The sequence below is a fragment of the Theropithecus gelada genome, chromosome 5 (genome assembly GCF_003255815.1).
Source record: "Theropithecus gelada isolate Dixy chromosome 5, Tgel_1.0, whole genome shotgun sequence".
Taxonomy (NCBI): Eukaryota; Metazoa; Chordata; class Mammalia; order Primates; family Cercopithecidae; genus Theropithecus; species Theropithecus gelada.
The window spans coordinates 147,291,120-147,318,698 of NC_037672.1; the positions used below are offsets into that span (position 1 = coordinate 147,291,120).

A 27,579-nucleotide genomic window follows, 5' to 3' on the forward strand; every position below is an offset into this window, starting at 1 on the left:
ATCAAAAGTTAAAAAAAATTAGCCAGGCATGGAGCTACGTGCCTGTAGTCCTAGCTAATCAGGAGGCTGAGGCAGGAGGATCGCTTGTGCCCAGGAGTTCAAGGCTACAGTGAGCTATGATCACACCACTGCACTCCAGCCTGAGTGACAGAGCATGGCCTTGTCTCTAAAAACAAACAAAAATTTGTAAACACCCAAGTGTTTATTGAGTAAAATGAATCAATAAAAAAGAGAAACATTTGATAAATGAATATATACTGTTTATGGACACAATATAGAATATCATTATATTAAAATATTATATTAGAAACAATATTTATCTCCAAGGATAAAGATAAAACCACCAGAAGCTAAAAAATAGTTTATGTTTTTAACATTTGTATTATATGCCTCACGTGGGCTTTTTTAAGGCTTTCAAACTATTAAACAATTTGATTCAGACTAATGCTTGAAAATTAAAAGCTTAAATGTTGAGATATGATATATTTAAGTGGGTATCATACAATGTTTAGCAGTTACCATGCCTTATAATGGTATTTCTTTACTTACCAGGAAGGTTGTGCCATTTGTTCACCGCAAATAACCTGTTAGCAGTAACTGTGATCACAGCAGGAGTTGCCAAACCAGGCTGGGTGTTGGCTGCCACGTGAGTAACAGGGGAGTTGGAGGGAAACTTGAGGACCATGATAACATCCTGCTGGGCTTTGTCTGTGAACATCAATGGACTCTGCAGGAGGAGATACTGTTGAGTGGGCATGACAAGACCCAAATATACAAGAAGGAAAAGACAAAGAAAGACAAGAAAGAGAGGGGGTGCAGGAAAAGAAGAGGAAGACCATATTAACACGAGTTGTAAGTGGAAGCACAGTGAGCAGAAAGGCTTGTAGAAATAGCAGTCATGATCTGACTGTTATTCATGTATGTCATTAGTTGGAATTTTGGGGGATTGAAGCAGAATACATTAACAGAAACACTTTAAAATTTATAAATTTTATGCGCTCCCTTTCCCTCCCCACTGCCATGAAAAACTAAAAGAATGATTTGATTTAGATTCTACATAGGCAAAGTGCTGGGGATTGCATTAAAGCATTCTGGTTGCTATCATGTGTCACATAATGATCTTTTAGCACTAAAAAAACAGTAAGAATGGACAATAGGCATAAAAGCAAGCCAAGGTAATTTCCAAAGATCATCAAAAGTTGTGTTGAGTTAGCAGGAAGATTTTGACAACTATAAAGAGATAAGGAAAACAAATACATTTATAAACAATAGTTAGACTACATGCATATATTATTACAGTAGAAAAATAACTTATGAACATAATATACAAACTTAATTATAAAGGTGTTTGAAAGCAATGCATAATTAAATGTACTTATAAAAACAATATATTTATATAGTGTACCAAATCACAAACACTGCCTATTGTAATGCAAATGCTACTGCTTTCTGCTGTAGCTAGGAATAAAGAGAAATACCCAGGTGTTCCTCTTCCCTGTTGGTTAAAACAAACAAAACTAAAGCTCAAGACTTTTTTGATTTCTCCTTTGAAAAACAGAGAGTAATTGAAAATGTTAAATGAAACACTGTCTGTTCTAATAACCAGCAACCAAATAAATCTTGAAGACTACTAAGGATTTGGAACATTCTTACAACCCATATGTCATAATCCAAGACATATATAACACTGCTCTGATTTATTGGTTTTATTTATACTTTGTGGTGGTGTGCTATCATACAGTAATTGCACTGTACATTTTCAGCAATCCTCTCCTACCATGTCTGTTTTCTAATAGCTGATTAGTATCATTCAGAATTGAAACACTTTGATGAAATGCTTCTGGCTGCTTTCCTTCTGCCATATTTCAAAACACCAGGTATATGTAAATGTGGAGGCACATATATTTAACACATATTTATTCAGAACTGGTAATAAAAAATTAAATACATTTGCATTTTTATTATCAGTCCTTTTAAAAAAGTTATTAAGAGTACTTAGAAAAACATATTGCACTAAGAATTCCTATTTGCACTCTTTGCATAAAGGTGTAAATAAAGGCAACTAATAAGCTACCCGGACACCCTTCTGAGCAAGTGGCTAAAAGCCAATCAATATTATGAGTTAATCCTCCCTGGATGCTCATTCAATTAAAGGTGTCAGTAATGCCTCATCTGATGTGGCCTCAATTAAATCCAACTATCTGATGGTGTGAAAACACAAGGGGATACAGCAACAGCAGCAAAACCAGACAAATAGGCAGCCTTCGTGTGCCTGCTAATTACTACACCTGGTGTATATTATGGCTCATGCACTTAACGCAGCACGAGATGGCTTTAATTTCTGCTGTATTCGTGTGTGTGTGTGTGTGTGTGTGTGTGTGGTGGGGTGCATTGATGGTTGATGGGGGAGCCCATCTGAGTACTACTAAAAACAGTTAATAAACATGTGGCCTTTGATTTTTAAAACCGTAGTATCACTAGTTTTGTCACACAAAGAACCTTTTATATGGTTTTTAAGGAATTCTGTGAAATTAGGTAAAAATGAGAAACAAGGAGCAACATGAAGGAAAATATCCCATAAGCTAATTTTAAAGAAGTCCTGGGAAAAGAAAATGAACATCATTTCCAAGTACCAAGTCTTATTTTTCAATTATGTAGTTTTTAAATAATATTTACTAAAGTCAATTTATAAACTCAGAGAAAATCAGAGTACAACATAATCATAAAGGCTCACTGAAAGGAAGTACATACATATTTCTGAGCTTAACAACTCATACTGTAAATATAATTAGGCTGAAATTGAATAATTCCAATGTTTATGCTCTTAAAAAACACACAAAAAATCTCTCATGTGGAGGAAGAATGTCTTGTTTACATAGTGACTCTGGTGGGCCAACTCTAAGCCACACGGCAAGGACAAGCCACTTTCCACAGCAAGCTGCAGACACCATGTCCAAAACTGTCCACTGCCTTCATACAACTATCTGTCCCTCTAGCCTGCTCCTGCACACCCCATCCTGACTACAGCTCCTGATGCAGGCAAGTAGCAGGAAACTCTCTTGGGCATTTCATCATATCCTTGGCTAAAATGTATGAATGAGAAGCACCAGAAATAAGAAAAGCACACCCCACCCTACTGGGCTACTCTGCAGTGATGGCAGCAGCTGCAGATGAGCAGAGCAACTGGTAAAATAGGGATAAGAGAAACAAAACCTCTTTTAACACTGGGTTCCTCTGTGATCCAAGGCTGGGGTACAAGTAGGAAATTGCTAGCCAGATTTCATCAGTTTTTCCAGATTAAGTATACGTTTATCGACAACTCTGTTTTCTTTTTAAAATGCCTTTTTTCCCCATGCACAATATGCACCAAGCAAAAAACACAGTTTGTGCAAGTCTGAAGAGGAGTTCGGGTATTCAGTTCAGAGGATAAAGGTAATAGAAAAGACGGCTTCCCATCCTTACATAAGCATGAGCCTTCCCAGACTTCTCACCCTCAGGATAGCAAAGCTGCTCTGCCTGTATGAGCCAATAAGCCTCTGCCATGGAGGATGGCTGGGCAGTGACCCCGGCAGAAAGTCAATGGAGCAGGGGAGGTGCTTCCATTTGCCAGCACCAATGCAGCCTCAGTCTCAATGGCAAGCTATTACTAAAGCTAATTCCAAACACAAACATAAATCATTCTTACTATTTTTATGGCACTATCTTCCATTGTTCTTGCTAAATGTTCGCTCTCTGTGTAGTCTTCTGCCCACTAAAATCACTTTTTATGTTCATCTGAATCTGATTTTACTGATTTAAAAACATGTAGGGGAAAGAGTGATGCAAACAATTTTTAAAATGTGTATAGCTTATGATGGCCAATTCATATTGCTAGACAAAGAAGGACAAAAAGTCTTGGAAGAAGAAGGAAAATGACAAAGAGCACTGAGGGAAAAAAGACACAGAAGAAGGTGATGTGGGAAGAGAAAGGAAAAAAAGAAGAAAAAAGAGCCAGAGGTAGCAGGGCCTCCTCTCTATTTCTTACTTTCTTCACTGCTACTCTTTCCTTCCCAGTATTTATCAAAATTCTGCTATCTCTATGCCACAACATGGAATTTGACTTTATATAATTGTTCATTATATTTACAGGAACAGACGTTGTAGTCTCTATTCTTAATTTAAAACAGCAAAGAGCAACTTCTTTTTATGAGGGACAATTGAAAAACAGTATCAATAGTCTATTCCTTAAAAATTATGTTAATCATGCACTTCAATTTGTTACTGTGCCTTTTTTTTTTTTTTTTTTTCTCATTGAAGAATTTTCCCCCTAAAATTTCGGGAACTATAAAGGTAAAATGGCCACATTATTTTGTAGCTCAAGTCTATTTCCCTACCCATGATTCTGGGCTGACTTTTGACTTGCTTTGACCAATAAAATGTGGCATAAATGATGTGTAAGTTCAAAAGCAAGCCTCAAGAAGTCTGGCCGCTTCTGTCTGCATTCTCATGGGACTGCTCCTACCATGGGAGTGGCCTGGTCTAGCTTCCTTAAGGATGAAAGGCCACATAGAAGGAGAAGCTGGCTACATCAGCCCACCCCCGAGAAGTGTGTGAGTGAGCTGAGGTGAAAAGAGCAGAAAAGATTTTCATCTAACCCTCAGAATCATGAGAAATAAAATACATTATTGTTTTAAGCCACTAAGTTTTTGGTGGTTTGTTATACCAAGCCATCATTTTCCCCCCATTGTGGTCCCTGAGCTTCAGTAACAGTATCTTATGTATTAGAATTTGTTTTAAAATTCCCAAACTGAAAAATATATTGGAATGTAGAGAATAAACACAACAGCAAAACGAATCTAGAAACTCAGAGGATCAAACCAGAAAAGTCATCAACCCTATGTCTAGAGTCCTTTATCCTACAGGGAGGATTCATGACAATTATGGACCTTTCAATTTTGTAACACAAGACACCAACTGATGAAATACACTGGAGCAATATTTACCTTCTCAAAGACTCCAGGAGACAATGCAATAACATCTGCTGCTTGTTAGCAGGTTAACAAATATTGTATAAAAAAACAAACCCACATGTGGTGGAGAAACTCAAGCACAATGAAAGACTGTTATGAATATCAAGCATGATCTGAAGGAGAGGCAAGAAATGAGGAGAGTAAAAATAGCACTTACCACTTGCATGGCAGAACCTCTGGGAGGATGGGGCTCTATGAGTAGTTGAGAAGGAGTCTGTCCAAAACTTCGGATTTGAGCTTCAATAGCCTGAAAAGGGCAGGGGCAAGTCTGAGTGTTAAGAGGTGCTAATTACAGGCAATAGAACCCCAACTGTCACCTGAAAATATCATTCCATACTCCGGCTTGTTTCATGTTGAAAATCAACCTGTGTTTTCACAGTGGGGCTAACCACCTGGCAAGGGCACTGAGGGTGAGGTCATCGTTTAGAACTGTGGAAGCTGTTCCTATAAAACTCTGCAAAACTTTCTCATCTTGTTCAGTGATATGAAACAGAAACCAGCTATTACAATCAGAAATTGTCCTTTTTGGCTTCATCTCTGTTTTCTTGCATTTGGTTTTCCTGCTTGCATCATCCCCAATGATGAAAAGCTAATCTTTTACAGGTATAGAGAAAAACGATTGCTTCTTTGATTCTAGGTCCCATTTCATCCTGGGGAGTAAAAAGGAGGAAAAAAGAAACATAGCACCTGTGAAACTGGCTTGATGCTATATTAATTTTGCCATAGGAAGAGCATTATTGTTGACAGTCTCTTTGAAGTTAAATAACTAAATAACAAAGTAAAAGCCATATGTTGCATCTAAGCATGAGACGGTTAACCCAGGGAGTAACTAAACATGAGGAACATGTGTATGTGTGCTCTTTTTGAAAGATGTGTGCTTTTGCAAGGCACTCTCCTACTATGGCTCTTGGTGCACACATAGCACACAGATGCCCATTTCCATCACCAACCACCCATCATGGGAAACTGCTAAATGCCAGGTGCTATCACATCTGTAAGCATTTTGTTTACTTGTTTATATCTGTTTCTTCCCAGTAAAATACAAAAGCCATGAAAGCAGGAGTTTATGTATCTTCTTCACTGTTAGATCCCTAAATTGGCTGAATGAATAAATGCTACATGATGGGTGAGGGGAGAGAAGGAAGCAAGGGTAGATAAAGGCTACTTCGACACTCCCACAGCAGTCAGTACTCTTAACTCCCAGGCTAAAAGGATGAAGAAAACCCTCAAATTAATAAGAATAAGAATTGGAGCCAAAAGGAAGTGAGGTAGGGACTAGGATCATTTTCAGAACATCATCTCAAATTTTTTTGATAGAGTGAAATTAATTTATGATTAAACATCAAGAACAAGCTTGAGAAAAAGATCATAAAATGGCAACCTGAAGGCTAAAGGTAGTCATAAAGAAGGAGGTAGCAACACTGCTATTTAATGATATATGAACTTATGGACTTAGTTTATGAATGACAACTTTAAGTCTTTTTGAAGAACAGCTGGTAAGGATGGGCATGGTGGCTCACACTTGTAATCCCAAACCAAGACAGGAGGATCGCTTGAGGCCAGGAGTTCAAGAACAGCCTACACAGTAAGACCCTGTCTCTACAAAAAGTAAATTGGCTGGGTGTGCTGGTGTGTGCCTCAAGTCTCAGATACTTAGGAGGCTGAAGTAGGAGAATAGCTTGAAGCCAGGAGTTCGAGGCTGCAGTGAGCTATCATTGCACCACTGCACTTCAGCCTGGGCAAGAGTGCAGCCTGAACAAGAGTGCACTGTACAAGAAAGACTGGTCTCCTTAACAGTTGCCTTCTGTGGTTCCTGCCTGGCAGCCCACATGCCTCCCTGATTAAAAGGGGAGGGGAGGTGGCAAAGAACTTATTGCTTCAGTACTTAGCCTATCATGTCAGATGGCTCAGAGTGCTAATCCTGACTCTGACACTTATCTGTTGTTTGACTTTGGGCAATTAGCTTATCTCTATTTCCCATCTATAAGGAAACAGTAACAATAGCTAGTTCATATAATTGTTTGGAAAATGAAATAAGATAATGCATATAAAGTGCTTAGCACAGTACCTAGCACATACAAAGCACTAAGTAAAATGCTGTACTGTATTATTATTTCATGCATGTGGGAGTTGGTGTGTTCCCCACTTAACATAGCTAAAATAAAGAAGGAAGAAATGCTTCCGGAGTTGATGTAGGAAGAGAATGAGAAATACATTATTTAAGAAAACTGAAATCTGGCTCTGGATTTCAAAATATAGCACAGGGCTAAGAGCCTAGAGACAGACAGATTTCTTTGAAGGTTCTGAGAGCAGTCCAAAACATGAGGAATTATACACCTGGATCCTTATGGAAGCTATGGTAATAGTAAGAAAGAGATGAATATGTGAACCAGCCAAGGAAAAATCAATAGGTCTTAGGGACTGATGACTTTGAGCCATGAAGAAAATACAAAGCTAATTCCTTTTCTTCAAACAAACCACTTGCACGTTTCAGAGAATACTAAAGCAATGAGCAGAAATAGGAGTACAGGAGTTTCTGTTAGGGAAAACAAGTTTGGCAGGAGAAAGACAGTAGATTTTATGTCAGACACATGGAGTCCAAAGTGATAGTGATAACCATTTATCTAGGTCAATATGTCCAATGTGTAAAAGAAAGCCTAAGAATGGCTCTGAGGTGAGAGAAGAGAGGTATTGATTTTGGTGTCATTCATACAAAAGACTAATTTAAGTTAATGTTTATCTTTCTCTCTTGTTGTACATATCTGTATGTTTTTAAGCAGCAGAAATGATTTTCTTTTTGAAATGAAATATTATATGAAACCTCAATACATGGAGATAGGGTTATTCAACTTTGCAGGGGTGAAACCATCCCTAACAAGCCTCCTCAGCAGCCTCTGAGATAACTCTGAGAATTCCTTAGGGCTCCAGAGCACAGTCTGAAACTATACTCGTTAAGCCCTGGGAGGAAAATACATGAGACCCAGACACAAAAGCACCTAGAGCTGAACCTCAAGAAGTATTTATATTTAGGGTATAATGAGGAAGTAATGAAGAAGACAGAGAGAGGGCAGTCAGAGGGTGGGTGGGAGGAAAAGCAGCATAGAGTGATATGGAAGCCATAGGATGAGGGTTGTGAAGAGAGAATGGGCAGTAATGCCAACTACGACAGAGAAGCTATGAATGATGACGTTATTGCATATACATCTTTATTATAAATACAAATTTAATATAACTGGCCTTAATATTACATACAGTGTTTTCCACTTAACAATGTTTTGAGATGAAAGGTTATGGATGATGAGACAACTTTCAAAAATACCAATCTCCTCTTTTTAACTAACACTTTAGTGAAAATTTTTATACAACTGGCACATTACTGAAAAATCTGAGGAAAAGGCTTTTTCAAGTCACATAATATAGTGGTCTGATTATTCTATCTCAATGACAGAATAAAGCTATATTCTCTCACACAGGTTAAATAATAATAAAGTTTCTTTCCAAGTCTTGAAGGCATCTGAAAAGGCTGTGGAATTCTCAGACACAAATGCTTTACTTCTTGACTAACCTTTGAGTTCTTGATATTAAAAATGCAACAGAAAGGACTTTTTCAAGTGTGAAAATTATAGAATAAGATTGTAAGGTAATGACTATGATCTCAAAACTTTATAGTCACACTTTATATCATCAACTGACAATTCCAGATTCTCCTCCATGCTTTTAAAATTCATTTGCCATTTTTCATTCATCTTAATCTCTGAAGCAATTTACAGAGATTCTCCCTTCTGTGGCTTCAATGGCTTAATGCTTAGACTGGCTCTGTAGTCTACTCCTTTAATCTCTGTCTTTTGCTGACTTCTTTGTCATCCATAAATGAATTTATTACTGAAAGTTCTCTTTTAGCACTATGATTCACTCAACTTAAGCTTGCTTTCTTGGAATTTTTTTCTATTGGGCTTCAATCTCTACCTCTATCTGAAAGGTTTCCAATCCTATGACCAGAGGATTGGCCACTCCCATGAAGTTTGCCCTGGCCATCTTGTGTGTAAGCACGTGTATGTCTTAGCACATCTAAAATCTTAAAATACCATTTTTTATTTTAACATTCCTCAGTCAAGAATTAGATTCTTCTGATTTTTTTAAGCTCAGAATCTTGTCAATATTTTAAAAATTTTACCTGTTTCACATATAAGTCACTAAGCCTAATCACTTCAAAGTTGATCACATTCACCACTCCTTTCTGAATCCGGGCCCCTTATAATTTCAAGTATCGATTATTAAAATAGTCTCTTTGCTGGTTTCCCCCCTCTATTCAGTTTCTGCCTTCAGCATATCCTGCAGAACTGAGTTTTCCTAAACTTGCCTTTATGCAATATTTCTCTGATCAAATGTCTTCAAGTGATTCCAAGTACTTAAAAGATAACGCCAGGCATTGCAGGTTTTCCTACCTCTCTAACTTTTATTCTCTCATCCTATCTATTACCTTATACCAGTGTTCCTTTTCAGTCAAGCTGGTTTTCTTCTACAAATATAAGCCATCTCTGCCTTACAATTTCTACCATGCCACTGCCCGTCATAGAATGGTCACTCTTATCTTCAGCTTTCTAAGTTCTATCCCTCTCTAGAAAACGCTGCTTGAGTTCTACCAAGTTTCCCTAATCTTGTTAAATAATATTACACCTGTTCATACTGCTCATTACAGTATATACTTGATTCAGAATTCCCTGTAATGTTATTTATGTCTGTCATTACAACTATACTGTAAGGCAGTGGTCCCCAAACTTTTTGGCACCAGGGACTGGCTTCATGGAAGACAATTTTTTCACAGATCTGGTTGGGGAGGGGGGGTGGATACGGTTTGGGGATGAAATTGTTTTACCTGAGATGACCAGGCATTCGATTCTCAGGAAGCATGCAACCCAGATCCCTCACATATGCAGTTCACAATAGGGTTTGCATTCCTATGACAATCTAATGCTGTGGGTGATGTGACAGGAGGCAGACCTCAGGCAGTAATGCTTGCCCACCACTCACCTCCTGCTATGCAGCCTGGTTCCTAACAGGCTGTGGCTCAGCGGTCGGGGACCCCTGGTATAAGGGTCTGAATATCATATATGTGCAACAGGTAGAAGAGTACCTTGCCCATAGTATTTACACACACAAAAATTTACTGAGTGCCTGTTATACAGCAAGCCAGCCAGGAACCCTTATGACTCATCTGTGGTTGGACTGGGGACAAAACCAAGCTTGAGAGATGAACACACGTCTTGATGAGGGCTGACTGAGGTTGCAGGGGAAGATAAGGAGTGTTAAGTAAAGGCTGGTATTTGCTATTACAAAGAAACCAAATGAGTCTCTCAGGGAAGCTCTGAAAGATGTCACTAAAGGCAGTAATTCTCATTTCTTCAGCTCCAGCATACTGGAGGATATGACAACACTCCATCGTCTCACTATAGTAGTAATTCTTAAGGTCAAGTGAGAAATCCTGGGGTAATATGCATGATTTGAAAAAGTCCCTCAAGTGATTATGTTTATTGCCTTATCTTCACTTGTCTATTCAGTCCTCTGTATAGAGCAATACAAAATGTAAAGGTGTAAATGAGGTGTGAAATAACAGGAAACATACAAGCACCCTTAAACCCTGTAAGGTCCAGGATAGTGGGTTGGTAATAGGGTAGCTTAACAAACATTACCAAATGCCTCAACTGTTTTTAATGAACTCTCCTTCACCTAGAGACTTTTCGTCCTAGGTGATCACTTTTTAGACATTCAGTTATGTAAAATTTTTCATTATGGAATAGGATAATGAATCCCTACGTATCCATTAGCCACCTTCAACAATTATTAAGACATTTGGCTTTAGGTTATCTTAAAGTGAGGTCAATCTAGACAATGTCCTAGATAGATTCATTGAAAAATAAGAGAATGTTTCTGCCTTTAAGCAATTTGTTTTTTTTAACCTCTAATGCAAGACTATACATATGGAGAATAAAAGTATCTTACAATGACCAAAAATATAAGCATTATCTGGCAGCCTTCATATTTCTTCAAAGGTGCTGAATATACTCAGACTTGTAAGGAGATGTTCAATCCTTAAGTTGCAAATTTGATTACGTGACTCAAAGCCTTCCATTCCAAATCCTTATCCTGGGTAGCACCACGCATAGGATTAAGTATGCAGACACTGGAATCAGACAGCCTCAGTTCAAATCTTACCACTATCACATATTAGAACAGTGATTTTGGGCAAGGTAATTAACCTTCTGTGCCTTAATTTCCTCTTCAAAAAATTGTGATAATAACTGTCAGTATTTTATTGGGTTGTTGTGAGGATTAAATGAGATAATATACAGCACTTAAAACACTTCATGGCACGTACTAAGCTATCAGTAAGTGTGTGATATTATTACAGCATATATATTAAAGACTTAACACAGTGCTTGGCTAGGGTTAAGTAAGTACTCAGCAAATGTTACCAACTACTCATCATTAAGATTAATAGTAATCTAGCCCCAACCACTGTCCATTTCACCACTCTATAATATGACATGTAATCAGCATCATATTGCCTTTAAGCTCTTGTTTATATTTTCTATTCCTTTTCTCTGTGTCGTTTTTTGCCTCCTCATTCTTGAAGACTTAACTCAGGCATCTCTGGCCTCTGGGAGATCTTTCTTGACCTCACCCAGACTGTTGCTGTCCCTCCCTTTTTGCTCTTGTAGCAATACGCATAAACTTTTACTGCCTATTTATCTAATACTAATTACTGGTTTAATTTTCCAACTTATTGATCAGACTATAAGGCTCCTTAAGATCAGAGACTGCCTAATATTTCTGTGCTTCTACAGCTTGGCACATAGTAGGTGCTCAGTAAATATTTACCGAGTGTATGTCCATGCAAATCAACTTAATTTAGGAGGGATGCAGCTAAGAAACACACTACTACCATAATCACAGAGCAGTCTAGTATTGAATAAAATATTATATTAAAACATTTCTACAAAAAGCTTGCTTTATTATTTAATATTCTTATTCATCAATTTCCAATTATTTCTGTAAATAGCCTGTTACTACTTTCTATAATAAAACCTGAAGTCAGCAGGCAACATTCCAGATGTTGAGATATATAGTAATAAAAAAGACTATGCAAATACTTCAAGACATTCCAGTAAAACCACATATTTATATTTTATAAACAGCATCTCAAATATTACCTAGAGAATTTATTAATGGATTTTTAAATGGAAATATTATGAAGAGATTTTCAACAAGCTGTGTATTCTATTGTTTTTGTGTGTGCCAACTATTGCATACTTGCATGATTTTATAGCTATATATAGAAAAAGAGACAATATATATAGAGAGAATATACATACATATACTAGACAGAACGAAAGGAAGAAAGAAATAAGAAATAAAAGTAAAGGAAAGTAAACTTGGCTTAGTGACAATGTAGTATTTGGCTTCAACTTAACAAAGACGATTTTAGTCTCTCTGACCTAGGCTTTTTAATCTAACTGAGGAAACAAGTTAACTCAGTACAGCACTTAGTAACCAACAATAAATACTGTAAAATTTTATTTAAGATAGAGGGTAGGGGAGAAATAACTTAAACATATGGACACAATTAATATATATGCTGTTTTTTTTAAGCACAGAACTCTGAAATTGCATTTTATCACCTACATATTTACATCTGAAAGCACTATAAAATTGGAATAGGGAAATAGAGACAAAATAATTTATTAAGAAAAGATATGTCATTTATTAATATATTAAAACTTTTTCACATTGCCAAAATTAAGTTCAAGAAAGCTGTTGTAAGATGCTAATCTACCTCTTTACCAAGAAATGTTTAAGCATCCCAAGACTTCATAGATTAAATTATTTTCAATATTTAAAAAGTCACACTAAGACTATCCAGTGATGTCTACTGTGGTATCATACCATTACTTGTGCCAGTTTTCTTCTTTCCCTTCAGATATTTGAACCTAAACTGTAGAACACTTGCTGGATATTTGACAGGTTTCTACTCAGTTTACAGTCTAGCTAACTAGCCTCAGTGTCCTTTGGAGCTATGGTTCAACTTTAGCTTTGATATCAGTAAGTTTAAAAACATATAAATCAAATGACTACTTACTCTATCAGGTTTAAAAGAAAGAAAGACAAAGCATCATTTAGAAACATTTGAAAACCAGACTCCCACTTAACCTTAAGAAAGAAATACAAAGTTATGAATACTTTTTAGTTGTCACAGCAATAAATTCACAAAATTAAAAACTAGTATAATGAACCTAACTCAAAGTATTTAAAAAGAGTCTTCTAAGATTAAAATGTAAATATTTTAAATGCCCTAGAAATAAAAACAAAAAATTCAAACTTTATAAAGCATAAACATAAAAGATAAATAGTTTTTCAGGAAAATGGATACACTAGGATATGGAATATTTAAAACTCAAGCAGATAAATGTTCAAAATATATAGCAGAGGATATTTTCAATGAAAATTTGCAAAATAATCTATTAATACATAGAAAAGTAAATGAAATTCAACAGAAGTGATTCTATGTAAGTTTGGACTTGAAAGACTTAACATTTTTAGTTTTGAGAACGTAGACATAAAGATAGATATCTAAGAATTTAGACAAAAGTCAAGTTTGTATGTTGTCAAATAAGGATTGAGCTATTGATTCCACTTCTATGATTCTTTTTTCTTTTTTTTTTGACAGAGTTTCACTCTGTCACCCAGGCTGGAGTGCAGTGGTGCAACCTTGTTTCACTGCAACCTCCATCTCCCAGGTTCAAGTGATTCTCCTGCCTCAGCCTCCCTGGTAGCTGGACTTACAGGCATGCACCACCACACATGGTAGTTTTTGTATTTTTAGTAGAGATGGGGTTTCGCCATGTTGTCCAGGCTGGTCTCAAACTCCTGACTTCAGGTGATCCGCCTGCCTCGGCCTCCCAAAGTGCTGGGATTGAAGGCATGAGCCACCATGCCCAGCCCCACTTCTATGAATTTTCATAAGGAAAGAATCAGATGAAGACAAAAAGATTTAAGTACAAAGATATTATAGTACTGTTTAAAACAGTAAAAATTGGAAGAAAAAACTACTTAAACTCTGATAATGGAATACTATGCAGCCATTAAAATGAGTTGAATATACCTGACATAGAAACTAGTTCATAACATACTGAAGAAAGAAAAATTTCTAACTACCAAAGTGTATAGAGTATGACCTTATTTCAGCTAAAAAATGTGTATGTGTACACACACACACACACACACACATATACATAAAACACATATCCTTTCCTGTGTTATGTGCATACATACATACATACATATGCATGAACACTTGCATGCAAAATCTGGAGGGGTATATTCCAAACTATTATTAGCTATTTTCTCTAATGGAGGAAGGATGAAAAGATTGGCAGAATAAAAATGTATACTTTCCTCATTTTTATACCAATTGATATCGTACACAAAGCATGTATTACTTTTGAAATAAGCATAACAAAACAATTTTCATTTTGAAAAAATCTAAAACTGAGACAATTTTTAAAAAAAGGTCTGCAAATATTTGGTATAATATTATAAAGTTGCTTTTGTTTTGTCTTTTTTGTTGTTGTTGTTGTTTTGAGACAGGATTTCACTTTGTCGCCCAGGCTGGGGTGTAGTGATATGATCTCGGCTCACTGCAACCTCTGCTTCCCGGGCGCAAGCGATCCTCCCACCTCAGCCTTCTGAGTAGCAGGGAGCCACAGGTGTGTGCCACCATGCCTGGCTGATTTTTCTATTTTTGTAGAGATGGCGTTTTGCCATGTTGCCCAGGTTGGTCTTGAACTCCTGAGCTCAAATGATCTGCCCGCTTTGGCCTCCCAAAGTTCTGGGATTACAAGCCTAAGCCACCACGCCTGGCCGAGCCACCTGCCTCGTCTTTATGAAGTTTTATTTATCCATTAACATAATGGCAAGAAATATATATATTTTTAACTTTTATTTTAGGTTCAGAGGTATATGTGAAGGTGTATTACCTAGGTAAACTTGTGTCCTGGGGGTTTGTGGTATAGATTATTTCATCACCCAGGTATTAAGCCCAGTACCCAACAGTTATCTTTTCTGCTCCTCTCCCAAGGAATATTTTGTAACCATCTAAGAACAACTTCAGTTGATAAACTGGTCAAAAACTTAAATCTATAGACCTTGCTATAAAATTAATTTTGTTAATACTGAGTTTACTTTTTAACTTATCTGTATCTGATTCCAAGGATCCCTTAGTTTTAGCAACATTTTGCCATCATTCAGTGTTAATTAAATATAAACTTGTTTAAGTAAATAATGTGTTTTCCTCCAAAAAGCACTCAGAATGCATCAGGTAACTGGAAACAAATACATATCATGATGGAATGGAGTATATAAAACACAAAGAGAAAGAGCAGCTTGTTAAATTAAGTAAAACATGTTTAAAAACAATAATGCAAAGAAAAGGGGGAGAAGGAAATTAGAGAGGGAAAGGAGTATTTTTACTAGCATATCTACTCAAATAATATTATTATGTAAGTTACTAATATAAGCTATGATGTAATTATAATTTGTGAAAATGCACATATAGTTTCCCGTTAGTGCCTGTAACTGAGCCCGTACTTTTCAGGCACATTAAACTGAGTCCCAACCCAGCCTCACTACAATCTCCAGTTCTTGTAGCTGTCCATCTACTACAGCATAATCCCAGCTGCCAATCTGAAAGAAACCAGCTAGTCAGAGCAGACACAACCAACAGAAACAAACGTCAGTCAATAATGTTCAGCGGCACTGTGTTCATGGATAATTTCAAACAGTATCTCTGTCTAGAACACTGATGTGCTCATTCAAAACACCTCCATCTCTGGCTACTGGAAATGAGTAGATAAAGCAGCCTGCCTAGAAAAATAAGTGGAATGTCTTCAAAGAGGTTGCCAATGCTAAGAAGCAAATGTTGAAAAAACACAGTGAAGTTCTTAAGGGAAAAAAAAAAAGCCAACAACATCCAGAGAGTTAATTTTTACCTTCAGAAGGTTAAATTATTTCTCAAAATCAGACAAATACGTTTAAACTGTGTCATGAAAAGCAGCAGTCATTGGTTATTCATTTGCTAAGAGTGACCTAGATGAAGTAAAGATGGTGCCTGAAAGGAAACAGGGGTTCATGACAAAAGTCATCAGTATAATAGAACGGCTCAGAATTCTGTAGTTAATAGGAAAAAACATCATAAAAATATTAATACTTTGCTTCATGCCCTTGAGTGTATAATTTAGTTATACCTAACTTAACTAGTAAGTCTGCAAAAGACATAATAATGAGCAAAATACAAAGAGTAGCTTTACTGACAACTTTGATGCTCATTTAATTGAATAAGGGAATTTTTGTCTGATGATTGTGGTTTTGAAGTAAAAGAAACTCTGGCATAATTTTATGGTATTTTAAATGTAGGTTTTCAATTAAAACCTGACTAATCCTTACCGTTTATTTGGCTTCTCATTGTACAGTTCCTGCTCTGCACTGTGTCAAATATGCCATCTGTGTAACACACTTCTGGCCAGAGATACTTCATGATTATTTCTATAACACTTTGAATTGTGACTGCATGAAATCTTAACTTATTGTATTCAATACTCCTAATTTACTATATTGCTACAACCACTGTAATCGTGTCCTACTCTTAAATCTCACTACAGTCACAACAAAGATTCTTGCGACACCTGCTTAAAACAGGCTTACAGACCACTCCCCCAACTATTTAACAAATGTTAACAATGCTATAAATACTAATTGTGTTTATGCTTTCTGAAAGATTCACTGCAGCCAGTGTTCTGCAGCAGTGTTGGAGCTGAAATGAGCTGTTGACTCCCACCAACAGACTGATGGAATTCTAAGCCAAAAATGCTTTTCCTTGGATAAGATATCTGATTTGCTACTGCTGTCATGAAACTGGGGTCATGTAAACTTAAACACTGCTGCTGCTTCTTTTGGAAAACAGACCTCAGAGTGATTACGCATAGCTAAGACAGCATTTGGAAGGATAAATTTGGAGAAGGGAAAACCAACCACTGACACTAAACACAACTTAGGGAAAATTTTCAGGTTTTACTTTCATGTTGAGGTCACTTGTATATAGTAATTCTTTAAACTGGGCAATATCATGGCTCTCCCTCTTCCCTATTTATCAATGCAAATAGAGCTGAGTTCCATTTTCAAAAGGAAATTTAAAACTTTAATTTCTGAACTCACATAAACATAAAACAATGTATTTACGTGAAAAGTAAAGAAGAAAATGACACTTTCAGAGGAAATGTAGCAAGTACTTATAACAAAGTAAAAGGTGAAAAAGCACAGATAATATTGTTCATATTAAGGTTGTCTGACAGCAACATCTATCTGCAAGTATCTTTCAGCCTTTGAACCCCTACCCCTTCTTCCAACCTCCAGGCACACCCCAAGATCTGCCCTGGTGCCCCCTATACAACAACTGCTCCAGACTCTGCTGTTTTTGTACTTTTCCTTTTATCAAAACCTACTGTCCAGTCTTGTTCACAGACAGCCATATGATTGGAAAGGATTTTTTTAAAAGGATTTGTAACCAAATAAGTGATCTCTAATGGTAGAATTTCAGGCATGAGAAAGGATGATGAGTTCTGTGGCAGAGGCTTTTTTTCTTTACATACACATCAAAGTGCATCAGAGAGGAACTTATAGCTAGACATTAGCATGTGACTCTCGCATTAGTTACCAATTTGAGGATGAGAGCTTTCTAGTTTCTCACTTTATACTTTCTGTATTATTAGACTCTTGAAATAGTTAACATGTATTGCTTTGATAAATACATTTTTAAAGTACTTTGTATAACTATTTAATTATACACACACACACAGACACAGGCATACCCAGAGATCTAGAATTCATGAATCTTAAGCCAAAAGTTTTCTTGCTTTTAGATAATGACAAAAACTACAATTAACAGCGATATATCTAAGATATTTTCCCTAAAAGTAGAAGTGTTCTTTGTGTTCCCCATCAAATATGATGGGAAAAAATGAAGAAATAAACTCAAATGTTAAAAAGTATGAAAACTCCCATAACTCAGTGGGTTAAATAACACACACACAGAAAATTAAGAGATTGGAGGTACTCTGATTTCTGAGTGAGATAAAAGTTAAGAAATTGTAAATCCCTTCATCCCTGTCAAAGTTACATGAAGATCATTATAGACAGCCAGTACCCTAATAACACTGAATGTTGAGAAAGAACATGGCCAAAACTCAGAAAGTAATTACAAAACACCTCTGAGCAGCCAAAAACAAAGTCAGTATTCACATCCTCATGTTAACATATATTGCTTGTTCAGTTTTTCAAGAAGCGGCTTCTTTCCCCCTGAAAAGGGAAAAAGAGTTGTGTTTGGCTTTTTCTCTCTCTCTGATTTTCAAGAGACATACTTTTTTAGAATATAGAAAGAGGCAGATTAAAGAATTCCATGATCTCATTAAGCAAAGATAATGACCATGAACATTTTGGGGTCCATAATTCCAGGCTTTTCCTCATGCACTTGTATTTTATATGTTTCATAACATTATCTGTTATTCACTGTAATATGGCAAAATATACTTCCATGGTAATACATGTAGATTTACGCAGCAACATTTTTGATGACATACAGTATTCTATTGTGTAAATTTACCAATATTTAATTAACTAGTTCTCTACTGGACATTTATGTTGCTTTTTTTTTTTTTTTTTTGCTATTATGATAATATGGTTTGGCTGTGTCCCCACCCAAATCTCATCTTGAATTGTAGTTCCCATAATCCCCACATCGTGGGAAGGACCCCATCGGAGGTGACTGAATCATGGTGGTGGTTTCCCCCATACTATTCTTGTGATAGTGAGTGAGTTCTCACGAGATCTGATGGTTTTATATGGGGCTTCCCCCTTCACTCTGCTCTCATTCTTCTCTCTCCTGCCACCTTGCAAAGAAGGACATGTTTGCTTCCCCTTTCACCATGGCTATAAATTTCTTGGGGCCTCCACAGCCCTGCAGAACTGTGAGTCAATTAAACCTCTTTCCTTTAGAATTACCCAGTCTCGGGTATGTCCTCATAGCAGCATGAAAACAGACTAATACATATGAACAAGTAGATAACTGAATATTTTTTTCACACTTGGTCAATTACTACTTTTGGTTAGAGTTCTAAGTAAATAGTGCATGAACATTTTAATAATTAATACAGATTGCTATAAAGATTCAACCTATTTTCATTCTCCCCAAATATATGACAGTATCTGTTTTCATTAAATTTTATCATTAAAATTGATAACATTAAAATTTTTATCATTTTTAATCTTAGATAATCTAATGGACAAAAATGCTATTGTGTGTCCAATTTAATGTTATTGATTAATAGTGAGGATGAACTGCTTCTCTTACTGGGTCTTGCTATTTGCCCAGGCTGGTCTCAAACTCCTGGGCTTAAGCGATCCTCCCACCTTGGCCTCCCAAAGCATTGGAATTACAGGTGTGAGCCACTGTGCTCAGCTTAAAGTGCTTTTCATATATGCCTTGCATTTCATCTTTCATGAGTTTTCTATTCCTGTACTTTGTTATTTGTTGTTGCTTTAGATGTTCAGAAACTTCCATTTTCATGTAGTTTTTATACATGAATATATTAATTTCTTTAATGACTTTTAGTTTTGATATTAAACTTACAAAGGCCTTCCCCTTCATGTAATCAGGAACAGAAATGTCAGTGTGATAGGACACATCAACGAGGAAGAGAACAGATGACATGAGATCAGAGAGGTACGCAGGGCCAGATCATGTGAGTCAAGCAGATTTTATTCTATGTCTGATGTGAAATAGGAAAGTTTAAGAAGGAAGTGAAATGATCTGACTTACAGTTTCAAATACCACTTTGGCAGCTCTGTGGAAAGTGGACTGTAGGTAGGCAGGGATAGAAAAAGGTGACATGGTCTACTAACGTTAGTCCAGTGGGGAGAGGATGGTGGTGGCTTGAACTAATAATAATGAACAGACATGAATGGTTTCCAAATATGTTTTAGAGATCTCACCAACCTGGCTGCTCTTTTGAGACAGAGTCTTGCTCTGTCACCCAGGCTGGAGTACGGTGGTGTGATCTTGACTCACTGCAACCTCTGCCTCCTCAATTCAAGCAATTCTCATGCCTCAGCCTCCCAAGAAGCTGGAACTATGGGCACATACCACCATGCCTGGCTAATTATTTTTATTTTTATTTTTTTAGGGACAGGGTCTCACTATGTTGCCCAGGCTAGTCTCGAACTCCTGCCCTCAAGCAGTCCTCCTGCCTCAGCCTCCCAAAATGCTGAGATTACAGGTGTTAGCCACCTTGCCTGGCCTATCACCAACTTCTTATGCTCTCCCTACCTACCACATGATTTTTTTCTAGTCATAGAGCCATACTGTGCTCCTTCCCACATGCCATACTCTCTGCTTTGAATGTCCCTTCCATTTCTTTTGCTTCACCGACTTAACTCAAATTTCTTAAGGATTATGTTCAGACAGTTGATACTTTCTTAATCTGGGTTGGAAATGCCTCCTTTGTGCTCCTGTATCAGTGAACGTAACATTGCCATATATATATTTATTTACATATATACACAGACATATGCACATATGCATTTTTAAAAATATATATATTTCTGAACTTCATCAATGAACTATTTCACACTAAGATACTAATGTCTAGATACTGAGCTCTCAACCTTTGAATATTGCAGACAGCATTTATATGAAAATTAATGGGTGAATTCTGGATAAGGATACAGAATTGTTCTAGAAACCATGCCTATAAATACAATTATACTTTAAATATATTAATTTAAGGAAAATACTTATGTTAAATCTTTTAGAAGAGGGAAAATTATTTTATAAAATATTCATCATGTATTTAATTTGTGCATTTGGATTTTAAGAGAATTTTTTTCTTAGTAAAAATAGTTATTCTTACTCATATCTGACCCTGAATTCAAATATTCTAATTTTTATCTTTTTTGAAAATTTCTTCTTTCCTTGGGTTTTACTTTTTTCAAAAATGGGGTTAGAAAGGCTTAATAAGATTGTGTTTGAAAGAAAAGAAGTGAATGAGACAAGCCAAAATCAGCAGAATAATCAGAAAACAATCAACTTTTATTATTTGTCCCTTATCTATAAAAGAATATATGTAATATTGAGGAACTAGAATAGGTTAAAAAATGTTAAAGGCAGGGAAAAAAAGAATAGTGCCAAAATACAGAGAAATAAAGAAGAGTAAACAGATAAGAATACATTCTTAAGTTGGGGTCACAAGATAGTTTTTGAAAGATTAGCATATTTCTCTGAAAAAGAATTCTTTCTGGTGTGTGATATATGTAAATGCAGACATAGTTGTATATTGATAACCCAGCTGTTTTCTAAAAATTAAAAACAACATAAACGTTTAATGTGCTGCAGACTGTTTCTCTGATTACTCTTCCTCCTCTTATGGTTATTATTTCTATCGTTTAGTGCTCTTTTTATAGAGAGATTATTTTTATGATCACTTACTATGCCATATGTATTAACCATTCATTCTACAATAGAAACTTTCTCAAGAAGAATGGCGCTTTCCCAATATAGTAGGTGATTACATGACTTGTATGTAGACAACTTGCCTCTGTATGACTGTGAACATATTTCTAGACTGAATTAAGTGTATAGAAGTGAACAGAAATAAGTAAAGTATAGCTACCAAACAGAAATTAGTCTAATTTGCTTTTGATAGTGGAAAGGTAGAAGTCTATCCTTGTACCATGATTGTGGTTTTGCAGAAATAATGCTTTAATATAAACCAAGCAGATACACAAATGCGCTAATATTAATGATATTAAAGCACCTTAGAGAAACAAGATTCTGAAGAAAAGAGAGGCGTGACCTGGAGGTGGAGGTGGGGGTGGGGAGTAAATGAGTAGAAGGCAATAGTGAAAGTTTCACAGCCGGCATGAAGCCTGTGACAAGACTTGACTTGGTGGCTGTCCCAGGCCGGGCGTTGCAGGCACATGCTTGGCCGTGGGGAGAGCGGTAGGAGCTAACTCCCCGTTGCCCTTGTTTAGCTGTACTCCAATCCTAAAGTTTTAAAGGAAACACTGTTTATGAAGACAGAGAGGCAGTCATTAACCATCCCCTTTAACAGTTCTCCACCCTCGTAGCACTTTGCATCACCTTACCCACTTCTGTTTTCTTTATAGCACTTGATATAATTGAAATTACAGTCTTTAAATTTTATTTTCTTTGTGCCCCATTAGAATGTGAGCTCCAGGAGGGAACAGACCTTACCTGTCTTGCTCATTTCCACATTTTTAGCATCCTGAACAAAATGAGTATTTGTTGAATAAATGAATTAGTAATGAATGAGAGGATAAACTTTTCCAGTTTATCAGTCCCTTCCTTCCTTTCTTATCTACCTAATCCAGCCTAGGTTCACGTTTCATCTTTTCTACAACATCCCTTTAACAGTTTCATCAGCTACCCTTGCACCTTCAATCCTTTTTCATACATTTCACCATACTTCCATGGCAAACCCCACCTGTGTCTATCTTTCTGTCTCTCTCTCTCTCCAGAAACACACAAGCGCACGCACACATACATCCCTCTCTGTTCAACTTTTTTCTACACCTATTCTCCTGATGTTGAAAACACAGAAAAACAATATTGAAAGGAAATTATAATTATTGAGCAGCACCCATTAAGCATAAATATAATCTCATCCTTGGTACAAACCCTCATAAAGAGAATCTTGTTGCCTTTCCACCTCATTCATACACATTTATTTACACAAGTCCCCATGCGACCTGTCTACTCTCCAATCCAAGATGAGGCCCTATTGTTCCCTCCTGTTCAGTGCTTATCTCTATCTATGCTCTGGGTTTTGTTCTTCTCCACTTTCACACAGAGCTTGATAGTGTATTACACACTTTCTGTCCTGCATGTCTGACATGCTTCCCTATCTTTCCCATTAACACAGAAACATAGTCCAATATTTACTCATTTAAAAAATTATCCTTTAGAGTAACTGCTGGTGCATATAAAGATTTCTTTTTGTGGTGACGAGAATGCTCTTAAATTGTGGTGATGCTTGTACAACTCTGTGAATATACTAAAAACTATCATACACTTTAAATGTGTGAATTGTAACATATGTGAACTATATCTCAATAAAGCTTAAATTATTTTCTTTATTTACTGTGTTTACTTCAACATCTCCCGTTCATAACACAATCCTCTACCTTCTAAGCTACTTCTCTAAGATCACCAATGACCTCTTAGAAAAATCCAGTCAGTACTTTTAAATTCTTATCTGTCAATCTTCTTTCATATTCTAAACACACATATTAGTGACATGGAGTCATGTCACCAACCTTCAGTGGTTCCCTACTGCCTTATGACGCAGTTAAAAGTATTATTTTTTAAAGACACGGTCTTACTCTGATGCCCAGGCTGGAGTGCAATGGCAGGATCATAGCTCAATGCAGCCTCCAACTCCTGGGCTCAAGCAATCCTCTCACCTCAGCTAGGACTATATGTATGTGCCACCATGCCCAGATAAGTTTTTCATCTTTTTGTAGAGATGAAATCTTGCTATGTTGCCCAGGCTGGTCTTGAACTCCCAGCCTGAAGCCATGCTGTTGCCTTGGCCTCCCGAAGTGCTGGAATTATAGGTGTGAGCCACCATATGCCCTGCTGAAAATTATTTTTTATGGTATTGAAGACTGGCTCCTGTGTCTCTCTCCCTCATCTGCTCACCTTCAGTTCATTCCACATACACCATATTCTCTAGCCATCTCTCTTATCCATGTGCAGGAAGGGTATGCAGTTGCCTCCGTGTAGGTAACTTTTGCTCATGACTCTACCCAATGATCTTATTCATCCTTCAATATGCAGCTCCAGTCTCTCATTCTCTGGAAAACATGCCTGGATTCTGTCAGTTGGGCTTAGTACCTATCCTATGCTTGTGCATGCATACATACATACATATATTTATCTCCATACTGAATTTATCAGATCATACTATAATTGTTTACTTATACTTATTTTCCCATTAGATAATGAACTCTAGCTGAGGGAGGGCAGGGACTTGCCTTTCAACCCTTTAACCTTATTACATGATTTGAGTTTAGTAAAAGGTTGTTGAAAAAATGAATAAATTAATGACCTAATCATGTTTTCTGCTTTCTTGCCTCACTTAACAGTGAACTCAGCATGTGTCCACTAGGAAATGGTCTCTAATAACTTCTCTAGTGTTAACATTTTATGATTCTTTCTATGATCTAATCAGTAGTTCACATTCCTTTTATAGTTGTGTTTTCTAACCCAGGGATTTAACTGTGAGCAACATAAGGGAAAGAACTAACACTTGCTGGGTACTTATGAGGGGATAGGCACCATGCCAGGTGGTTTACATGCATTATATGTCATCTCATCCTCTGTAGAGTGGGCATTATTGCATCACTTCTAGATACAGGAAACAGAGACTGAGGAACACAACCAGTAGGCATCAGGGCCATGACTCAAATTCATATTTATTTATTTGTTTGTTTCTTTGTTTATTCTATTATATCACACTGCATTGTACTATAGGATTTAGCACTAGTAAATGGTATGAAAAGGCTATAATAAAAGACTATTCCCCCCAACCTTTCTTTTTTGAGACAGGGTCTCACTCTGTTGCTCAGGCTGGAGTGCCATGGTACAATCATGGCTCACTGCAGCCTCAACCTCCTGGGCTCAAGCAATCCTCCCACCTCATACCGCACCCAATAGCTGGAATTATAGGTGTATACCACCACACTCAGATAATTTTCAAATTTTTTGTGGAGATGGGGCCACTTTGTTGCCCAGGCTGCTTTTGAACCCCTGGACTCAAATGATCCTCCTGCCGTGGCCTTCCAAAATGCTGGGATTACATGTGTGAGCCACTGCGCCTGGCCCCATTTATTTTAATGACACTCAGAAAGCTCTGTAAATTAAATGTGTATATTTATTTTAATAGTGCTAAGTAACAAAGCACTATATTCTCATTTCAAGAATATCAAATACCTACCAGACTTAGAACATCACAGGCCATGTTTAATAAATGCCGAATCTAATATAGAATATATTATATATACATATATATCTATATAATGTATAATATAAAAATAAATCAGGGTGTGATGAGTGGAAGACTATCAGTTAAGGCTTATTTTTCCCATAATTAACTACTTAGGGTTGTGGTGAAGAATAGGAAGTCAAACTTAAAGCAAAAGTTTTAATAGTCTTTAGCAAAAGTTGATCATAAAAAATAAATATTAAAAACGTATTTGTTGCCAGGTGCAGTGGCTCATGCCTGTAATCCCAGCACTTTAGGGGGCCGAGGTGGGCAGATCATGAGGTCAGGAGTTCGAGACCAGTCTGGCTAATATGGTAAAACCCCGTCTCTACTAAAAATACAAAATCAGCCGGGTGTGGTGGTGCATGCCTGTAATCCCAGCTACTCAGGAGGCTGAGGCAGGAAAATCACTTGAACCCAGGAGGCGAAGGTTGCAGTGAGCTGAGATTGCACCATTGCACTCCAGCCTGTCAACAGAGTGAGACTCCGTCTCAAAAAAAAAAAAAAAAAAAAAAAAGATTATCACATAATCCAGAAATTCCATTTCGGGGTACATATCCAAAAGAATTGAAAGCAGGGATTTGAACAGGTGGTGTACACCCATGCTCTTGGCTGCACTGTTCATAATAACCAAAAGATGGAAACAACCCAAAATGCCCATTGATATATAAATGGATAAACAAAATGTGGTATATACATACAATGGAATATTACTCAGCCTAAAGAGAAAGGAAATTGTGATACATTCTACAGCATGGACGAATATTGAAGATATTATGCTAAGTAAAATAAGTCAGACATAAAAAGACAAATGTTGCATGATTCCACTTCTAGGAGGTATTCAGGGTAGTCAAATTTATAGAGATAAAAAGTAGCACTGTAATGTACAGGGACTGGGGGAGGAAGGAATGAGGAGTTATTGTTTAATGCATACAGAGTTTCAGTTTGGGAAGATGAAACATTTCTAGAGATGGATGGTGGTGATGACTGTACAAGAATGTGAATGTTCTTGATGCCACTGAACTGTAAACTCAAAAATGGTAAAAATGGCTGGGGCTGTGGCTCATGCCTATAATCCCAGCACTTTGGGAGGCCGAGGGAGGCAGATAACTTGAGTTCAGGAGTTCGAGACAAGCCTGGGCAACATGCTGAGACTCCATCTCTACTAAAAATACAAAAATTAGGCAGGCGTGGTGGCAGGCACCTGTAATTGCAGCTACTCAGGAGGCTGAGGCAGGAGAATCGCTTGAACCCAGGAGGCAGAGGTTGCAATGAGCTGAGCTCACGCAACTGCACTCCAGCCTGGGTGACAGAGCGAGATGCTGTCTCAAAAAAAAAAGGTAAAAATGTTCAATTTTATGTTATATATATTTATCACAATAAAGAATTTTATTTGAAATTATAATGTGTTAGTTTAGGTGAAAGAAAAAATATAATTGAGCTTACACCTATATTCAAATATCTATCTAATGTCTAAATGGAGTATTGCCACTTTGAAATATCCTACCAAGTCAATTTAAAATTTATTTTCCCATTGTTACATGCACTGAACTCAGAGCAAGAAAAGATGGTCAAAGATAAACATAAGTCTTCTAGATCTCTACTGTACAATGCTGTAGCCTCTAGTCATCTGTGCCTATGTAAATGTATATTAATTAAAATTAAACATTTAGTTCCTTAGTCACACTAGCCACATTTCAATGTACAATAACTACAAATGCTTCATGGTTTATTAGACAGTGCAGACACAGAACACACTACAGCACTACAGAAAATTCTAGACAGTGTTCTTCTAGATTAATTCACAGAAAACTTCCTTAAACAATCATTGGTATGTACGTAGGGACGGTGGTCAATCCAGAATAAAAATAAAAAGCCATAGAGTGACTCATAGAGGAAACAACTAGCTGATCGAATGTTTTACTTTTTAACTAGCCATGACAAACAGATATAGGCCAAGTGACATTTTTATCATGAAAACATTGCATAACCTTTAATGAAAAGTAGAGCTATTTATGTCATCTTGGACATACCAAGAGACAAGTCTTTTAAGTAATACGATCTTGCATTGAGAGAAACAGTGTTAAGCATATTTTCACAGCAACTCTATGGAACATTACAGAATTTCAAAATTAGGAATACGGAGATTGCATATAGTGACACAAAAAATACATACTGATGTAGTAAGTACAACCAAATTATGCTGGTACAAAAACAATATGCTGGTATATTAAGTACAACCAATCTCTTTTTAAGAGATTATAAAATCAATTCTACAGTACGAATTCAGTTATATATCAGCTATGCAGAGATATGGATAATTACTAAGGATAACAGGAGAAAACAAAAATAGCTGGTATATTTGTTGAAGAATTATGGGCATTTAACAGAACAAAGTA

At 36.7% G+C, this 27,579-nt stretch overlaps 1 protein-coding gene across 2 annotated transcripts in view; it reads right to left on the reverse strand.

The window, feature by feature from the left end:
* Positions 1 to 27,579, reverse strand: part of LRBA (LPS responsive beige-like anchor protein) — a 756,763-nt gene that overhangs the window by 55,557 nt on the left and 673,627 nt on the right. For both annotated transcript variants that reach the window (XM_025385122.1, XM_025385123.1), the window contains exons 49-50: positions 5,167 to 5,256; positions 550 to 727 (exon numbers count right to left, since the gene is read on the reverse strand). In XM_025385122.1, the coding sequence (XP_025240907.1) occupies positions 550 to 727; positions 5,167 to 5,256 (268 nt within the window). The remainder of the gene's footprint in view (positions 1 to 549; positions 728 to 5,166; positions 5,257 to 27,579) is intronic.